The sequence below is a fragment of the Haplochromis burtoni genome, unplaced genomic scaffold (genome assembly GCF_018398535.1).
Source record: "Haplochromis burtoni strain Fernald_Lab_line unplaced genomic scaffold, NCSU_Asbu1 Contig_407, whole genome shotgun sequence".
NCBI lineage: Eukaryota > Metazoa > Chordata > Actinopteri > Cichliformes > Cichlidae > Haplochromis > Haplochromis burtoni.
The window spans coordinates 315,922-324,303 of record NW_024582768.1 but is presented as its reverse complement, the minus strand read 5'-3'; the positions used below and the strand labels follow the sequence as shown (position 1 = coordinate 324,303).

The 8,382-nt window shown below is 38.8% G+C and overlaps 1 protein-coding gene across 1 annotated transcript; it reads right to left on the bottom strand.

Moving 5' to 3' along the window:
• Positions 1–325: 325 nt before the first annotated feature.
• oclna (occludin a) lies at positions 326–8,135 on the bottom strand. The gene is made up of 9 exons (XM_014340833.2): positions 8,010–8,135; positions 7,421–7,498; positions 6,406–7,057; positions 6,155–6,322; positions 4,602–4,732; positions 3,598–3,780; positions 3,223–3,394; positions 2,623–2,664; positions 326–1,004 (listed from the first exon to the last, which is right to left on the bottom strand). The coding sequence occupies exons 2-9, from the start codon at positions 7,471–7,473 to the stop codon at positions 906–908; spliced, it is 1,500 nt and encodes a 499-aa protein (XP_014196319.1). The 5' UTR covers positions 7,474–7,498; positions 8,010–8,135; the 3' UTR covers positions 326–905.
• Positions 8,136–8,382: the final 247 nt, after the last annotated feature.

The window sequence follows — 8,382 nt, the reverse complement described above, 5'->3', positions numbered from 1 at the left end:
ACTTTAATATCACCAACCATTCCCATGTTATTACGGTGTATCCATATAAATGGCCCACCCTGTAGATTAGAATTGGAGACACACTGTTTTATAGGTTGTGTGATGTTACAATTTTCTAACAGCACTAAGCATTATTTATATTATGCTTTGTTTATTATGCAAAACATATTTATTGGCAAATGTAAGGTAACATATATTTATGTAAGGTATCTGTGACAGGCCAAATTAGCTGATAGCTCCCTGCAGGTAAATCAGCCACTTTGAATGTTACGCTTGTTTCAATTATACATCAGTTAAAAAACTGTCAGCTGGAAAGGACACTGAATTGGAAGGAAAAAAATGATTTTATTATATTAAAAATGTACCACAAACCACTGTTAAAAACACATCATTATGCATTAAACATGCTTAGTCAAAATGTCTATTCTGTCTTCAATTAACAGACTTTAACACATAAGGTCACTTATTACCACAAACTGCTAAAAACATTGTTTGCTACATATTTACATGTTTTTGTTTATCGTGTAAAAGTAGAATGGACTTAAAACTTCAGAGACAGTAAAAGCAAGTTACTGTGAGCAAAAAACATTCAAACTTGGAATTGTGTGTGATTTTGTGCTCAACAGTCTATAGCCACGTAGTAGGACTGATCAAATGGGGCTAAATAAACACATACAATATAATCTATGAAAGTCCTTACTTATACCAATACAAACAGTAGCACAAAATACAAGACAGAAATACAATTTGGGGTTTTTGTTGTTGTTGTTTTTTTCTGCTAAAATATGAACAGCTAGGCAGTTTTATCTCTTTCAGTGTAAGTCACAGTAGATTTATCCAGCCGTTAATCCCAGAGTGACTCGATCCAGTCTCAGATAGGCGTACAGTCCTCACACATTTTTATTTCAGGTCCTGCGGTCGTAATCACTGACCATCTTCTTGATATGGTTCAGTTTGGACTTCAGATATTTACACCTGCGCTTCTTCACCTGATAATCTGAAGACTGTGGATAAAAAAGGTGAAGCTTGTAAATTATACATACAGCAGAAGGCACCTATATATCTTACGTCTATCCAACTATTTTCTTTTCCAATTCAGGATGGGTATGGGCAGGTGGGGGTGGGGCCTATTCCAGCTGTCATAGGGTAGAGGCAGTGTGCACCCTGGACAGATGACCAATCTGTCCAGAGAAAACTTTTTACAGTCACACGTATGATCAGTTTAGAGAGTCACCATTTTGTCTATAACGTTTCTGCTATCCATTAGGGCTGCCACAAACGATTATTTTGATAGTCAACTAGTCGCTGATTATTTTTGTGAATAGTCGACTAATAAGATCATGCATCCATTGGACGTAAAACTTACAGCTTATTGCACCAGCATGCATCTGCAATTATATAACTATTATTAGCTTACAGCTTTAAGTATTTAAGGTATGTGCTAACTAAAAATAAAGACAAGATGATGGTTTATTACATTTTAATGAAATTTCAGATTGTTTTGGTGGAGTTTAATAAACTCAGCCGTCTGCTCCTTGCTATCTAAAATATAACAGGACACCGGAGTATATTCTCGAGCATCTCACACTTCTGATAATCAGTTGTCTGCTTGATGTTTATTCAGCTGTGTAAAAACTATAACTTTAATCTCAGCCAAACCGATTTACTCAGGAACAAATAAAATACTGAAAAAAGCCAAACAATAACATTTTTAAGTTATCTAAGTGTCTTATATATCATGTTTAATCTGAGTAGCGAAAGACAGCGGTGGGTTTGAAAACGATTTTCCGGGAGTCCGGTGTTCTCACCGGCTCTAGTGAGCCTTGAATCCCAGCTAGCTATCGAGCTGGTGGGTAACAGACGTCTCTGAAAACGTCGGAGCGCTTTTGAAAATATGTGGTGTCTTGATAAACTGAGCAGATATTTGAAGTTTACACAGCTACATTCTCGCCTGAAAATATGTTAAAAGTTTATTTTGTGACCCAGAAAGAATAATAAGAGTAATATTAAAACTAACTAGCTGCTGCCATTGTTGGAAACTGAGCTGGGCCGCGCTATGAATTCTGGGATAGGTTGGGCCACGAAGTATATGCCCGACCCATCCTTCAAATCTAGGGAAATAAAGGACGCATTTGTCGGCGGCATTTGTCAGAGTCTTCGAATTTGGACAGTCTTCGTCGTGTCGCTGTAACGTAATTGGCCTACTAATGCGGGCACAGGAGGATGCGGGTCCTGAATTTGGACACAGGTACGATACTGGACACTGCTTCTTCTGAGTTTAACGACAGCTGGCATCCTTGTACACGCAGTGCTGCCATCTTCTGTTTCAGTCCATTATTACACTCTTAAATCCTACTACTTATTCCTGCGTCTTTAGGGATCTTATAAAGCTTCAAACGACGCGATTTTGATAGTCGACGTAATCGTGACTAGTCGACTAATCATGGCAGCCCTACTATGCATCAGCGCTGAGTTATTACAAGAATGTGTCTACAGCTGATATGGATTCTAACAAGACACCAGCATGATAAATTAGTGTCCAGTCACATGTATCACAGTGACAGGACATAGATAAAAAATAAATGAAAACTGACAAGTATAGATTAAATATTCCCCACATACCTTTTTCATATTCTTTATCTTGTTGTACTCATCCAAAGCATCCTGTTGAAAGGGCAGACAAACATTTCAAGTTTAGTCAGATTACTAAAGTCTCACATTTAACTTTCATTGATTGGGTGACAGGTGGTAGAGCGGGCGTCTACCAACTGGAAGGCTCGGCCTCTTGTCTCTCCTTCCATGTGTTGAAGCATCCTTGATACTGATACAAAATACTTGCACCCGATGCATTTATCGGAGTGCGAGTGTGTGAATGTTAGATAAAAGTACTGCATGACTGTGTGTGTGTGTGTGTGTGTGTGTGTGTGTGTGTGTGTGTGTGTGTGTGTGTGTAACACCATGGACATCATGGGTAAATGAAACTTGCAGTAGAAAATGCTTTGAGTGCTAAAAACTGAGAAAAATGGTGCTACATAAGTAGCAGTCAATTTATTACTGATTTATTACTTTCTTTCTTTTTTGTTTAGAAAAGCTTTAATTTAGTGAAAAAGCACTTTTTCATCATCACGCATCCAATATCCAACATTTATCCATCAACATAACTGCAACTTGGGTTTTCAGATTATCAATGTCAGAAATACTAGAAATATTTTAAAATCTCACCAGGTACTGTGGGCTTCCCTCCTCCAGTTCATCCAGCTCTCTGTCCACTGCTGAAAGGCTCTGGTTAATTGCATCAAGCTCTGCCTGCAGATCTTTGTACTCCCGATGGTCGTGGTCAAATTCACGCTTGTAGTCATTGCGCTCTTGCTCATTTGCTATTGGAGGAAATTCACTGGAGGAAGGAAATGGGAAGAAAGAGAAGAGAAAAGAATGAAAATAATTATAATAATATTAGAAGATCATATGTGAAAACATTCTTAAAAAATTAAAAGAAAAAAAGACCGATATATGATAGACTTGACTTGAGGGGTAATAATGTTTCAAAGATGATCAGTTCCAGCGGTCTGGTTATGAGGATTAAAACTTATGTCTTACCTGTCAAAGTCGTTGTCATCCAGCTCGTCTCCAGACGAGTTGTAATCTGTGTCGTAGTCCTGTCCGTCTACGTGGCGAGGCCGACCTGGTCGTCTCGTTCTGGAATATCCGGCTGAACTTGCCACTTCTGAGATACTGCTGTAGGGAGGCCTGCTTTGCAGTGGCAGTTCCTGGACAACAGGCCTGTGTGACAATACAATAATTACTTTAGAAAATTGATGACAAAGGTTAGTACATTAATAGAAGATTTTGACAATGGAAGATTTTATGTAAGACGAGTGTCAGGAAACTTCTACTAATGTAGGAGGAAGTAAAACATCGCCATAAATAACCTGCAAATTCATACTGTATGAGACAACCTCTAATAACTTCCTAATTCCTTATAGCTTGGTGTGTTACCTCATCAATACCAGGCCAGCACTCACATGTTTTCTTCATATTCTGTATAATAATATAATAATCAGCTCATTCTGCTTAGGTCTGGGTCATGAGAAAAAATTTCAATCAGTTTCGAGGAGCAAAACAAGGTTGCATAAACAAGGCTCAAGCTGAGTCTGCAATACACTGCAGCAGACCAATGTCATACAGATTGTACTGATAGCACTGTGACCTAAGAGCAGGGCCAGTTTCCCCACAGACATCTACACAACTGGAAATCTTTTGGAACCAGAGGAATCATAATCGCAGGCCATTATGAAGAAAGCAGGTTTACTGCTTTCTTCCTCACTGGCTTCACTTTTCAAACCCAGACATTATGTCCATTTTTTATATACTCTACGGTTATATGCAGTAACCGCAGTGACTGCTAGCATGGCTGCAAACACATGGATAATTAGACTCCCAGAATCAAGACTTCAGTACTGATTCTGGGAGCAAAACTGTGATGCGTATCTGTGACATCTCAGTGGTCCTGGGGTGCTGTCCTCAGTCTTACAAAATGAGATTCAGTGTTGAATTAGGATTGAGAAATAAACACCTGCACTTGTATCAGGGCGCATACTCACTGAGGGCTGTAGCTGTATGGTGGTTTGTCGTAGTTTGTGCTTTCATCATCCAGATGACTCCTCGAGCTCCTTAGTTTTTCTGGGTAGTCTGAAATGGGAACTTCTCCAGGCACAGCAGACACATGGTTCACCTTCACAAAAATGTAAACAAATTAGCAACATATTTTTAAATAATATATAAAACCCATATCCAAAACTTTTACTGCACATCAGCAAGTAGCTACTTTCATGCTTGATTTGGCACATTTACGCCAGATGCTTTTCCTCATGTGACCCCAAAGGGGACTAGTGTCTCTGGCAGGAAAGCAGCAACCTTTCATTTGTCAAGTGAATGTGTAAAGGTTACAGTGCCAACATCTAGCCAAAACTCACTGGTCATTTGCAAGTTTGAGCAAAATCATTAACTATTAAACCCCATCACTTTTTCCATTCACCAGCTAGCTTTAGTTTAGCCAACTATTCATTTTCTTCTTTCAGATACTTTCTCTCACCATTTGATATGCATTTTAGTTAGCTAAATCTAACTATATATCACAAATGAGATACACTTTAACTGTCTACCTGTACTGTGTGTGCTGCATTCACACTGCCTCAGCACTTTCAGGCAGGTTCCCATAAGCTTCAGTAAAGTAAATACTTTCTAAGAATCAACTTGTTTATGTGGAGTTACGCATGGGCTAACTGATGACTTTTTCCTTTCTTTCGTTCTTTTTTTTAATAAATACAATTCAAAGTACCAGTAGAACCTGCTTTTCCTGTTCACTACTGTAAAGTGAAGTGTACAGCAAGGACTTGGCTGTGGTGAATATCATCACGACTTTCAAAATGACTCACTGTCTCGTTGCTACTCACTAGGATATATTGCTAAACCCCAATGAAACTCGTTTTACATCATTCATTGTGAAATGTAAATACCTTTGTTTTAATGCTTGAACATAGTAACAATAATAAGCTCTGGTTCATGTTGTGTAAATTCCTTCCTTACTTCATGACATGCCAGCATGTGACTAAAGACATGCCAGAGTGAGACTGAAACTGTTATCTGAGAGCACGCCACACCTTGAAACCAAAAATACAGTGCTAGACAGAAAGAGCTCATTGGTCCACATTTCACCTTCTCTGCTGATAAACAAGTGACTACCATCAAACTGGTTTTACCAGTCCTCTACTGCTGCATGACATCAGATCACAAAGACAGTTCTGGGCTATAACTTCTCTTCTCAGAAAATGGCAAAAATGCTCCAATCCTTTATCATATTTATCATATGTGTTCATATGTGATACCACAAAACAATCATTGTAAACTAAATGCTTTGGACTGCTGGGTGGAATTAACACTAAACATAAAGGCCTAACAATGGATCTTAAGAAATTGAACTGATTACTCAATGAAAAATAATGAAATAAAGGCTTCAAATGCGCTGTCCTTGTCAAAAAAATAGCTGTTTTTACGTCATTGGAAACGAATTGTTTTGTTTTTTTATGTCATTGCAATAACAAATGTTTTTGCGAAAATGTATCTTTACAAAAGCCCATATAAAGCTGTCACTCACCCATGCCTCTACATCCTGAGGTGGTGCCAAGTCATCAATGACTTTCACTTTCTTCCACAAAATGTTGCTTTTGCCAAAATTTTGGATTTTCTGCCGCGTCTTCAGTGCAAAAACCAGCATGATAAGCAGAGCTGCTGTCACCAGGAAGCCAAACACAACGGCAATGGCCTGGAATGGGAAATAAACCACCACATTAGAAACAGAAAAAAGTTAAAGACAGAAATGGACATAAATCAAATCTGTGCCCTCACCTCTTGTGGCTCAAATACACAGTAACGGTAAAGGTATTCATTAACAAATAGTGCTGAGGACTGCGGTTGTTGGTAGGGAGCACACAATGCAGTAAGGGTGTTGCCTTGAAGCGTTCCATATGACTGTGCCGATGGGTTCACTGCCACCAAGTATACTATGGTGGCTATAAGCATAAACAGGGCTAGGATGGCAGAGATGATCACCACAGCCAGGTAGAACCTCCTGCTCTCTGATAGGCTTTGACGGGATACAATGACGATGAAGACCGTGAGTACGAAGATGAACACAATGGCTGACATGGCGATCATAAACCCTTTGCCTGAACGTGGTTCAACATAACTATAACCATATCCTCCATATCCATAGCCACCGCCATAGCCGCCGCCAAAGCCACCGCTATAGCTGCCACCATAGCCGCCACCATAGCTGCCACCATAGCCGCCACCATAGCCACCAATGCCTCCAAAACCAGACAATGCTCCCTGAGAGTCATAAGCCAGTGTGGAGGCAACGCAAGCAAATATAAGCAAGCACAAAAAAGTGCAAATGACAGCCATGATTTTGAGGATGCCTGGTGGAGACGTCAAGCGGTAGAAATGCTGGAACTCATCATCTGGGTAGTAAGAATAGGCAGGCTGCGGAACGATTTTACTGTGTGGGGGGAGAGACAAAAGAGACAGTGTTTATGGTGAGATATATATTATATATACACATATATATAGTGATAGTGATTATTTAATAAGATAAACAACATTTCTACCAAGATTTGTCAAAGTTAATTAGTTTGTAAATATTTTTAATTATATACCTTTTTTATTTGCATGTAAGGTAAATGAAAGCTACAACAAAAATCTTAACAAAACTGATTTCAACCCAAAATAAAGACAAACTAAAAAAAAATGACAAAGTCAGAAAGAAAAACGTAAATACTCTATATTATCATCTTGAACATTCTGATGAACACTTACAATACAAAATGATCAGCAGTAGAAATATTAATCGGAAAACACTCACTGGTCATCATCTGCCTCGTAAGGAGGAGGGCTTCCTACGGGACTGGAAGACATAACTTCTGATCCACTTGGTGCTGATCTGTAAAAAACAAGAATATTTATGGTTAAAGCAGATCTCATTTAGGGTTCATAAGTGTTGTCATAGCTATTAAGTATCATCATTGTTAAATGGTGATAACTGAAGTCTTCCTAAGGTCCATGGATCTGCTGACTTTATTATGACATTCACCAAGAAAAAAAGGCAGCATTTCAACTAAAAAGTGGAACAGAACATTTCTTTTATTTACAATGATTGACTCTATTAATTACTCTGCTGCAAACATCAGACCTACATAGTAAGATATTTGTAAGACATTTTCAGAGACTTATTCCCCACAGCATAACCGTGCTAGTATGCAGCGATAAAAACCCAAGATTACAATTGCTAGCATGACAAACCTCCTAGCAATTTTGCTTCATAGAAGAGATAATAGGGTTAATAGGATAATTGATTTGAGGAGTATCCAACGACACACTTATCTTTAGATCGTTATTTTAAAATGAAAGAAGCCTCTGCTGATAGTCCCACAATTTCAAATCGATACACTAACCTGCTACTTTGTAAGAGTCCTCAGCTGAAACAGCTCAAGTGAAACTGCGACTTCCAATAAAAACATCCTGACCACACCTAGACAGGTTCGTCTCTCGCTCGGTAACAACACGCCCCGCCTCACAGAGGTCACATTACGGAACATGAGCGGAAGTCAGCCTTTTCCCTCTGAATTAAAAAAACAAAACGTTTCTATAAATACTTTAAGTTGGTTGTGCATGTCTCTTACAAATGTTAAACCAATGTATTTTAACAAACGTGTCCAACAACTTACGTGCAAACCTATTTCGCCTGGCAAAGAAGGAAACTAATATGAGTGACATTATAAAGAAGTTCGCCAATCTTTGAGTGTCACTCCAACAAACGTATCCCTC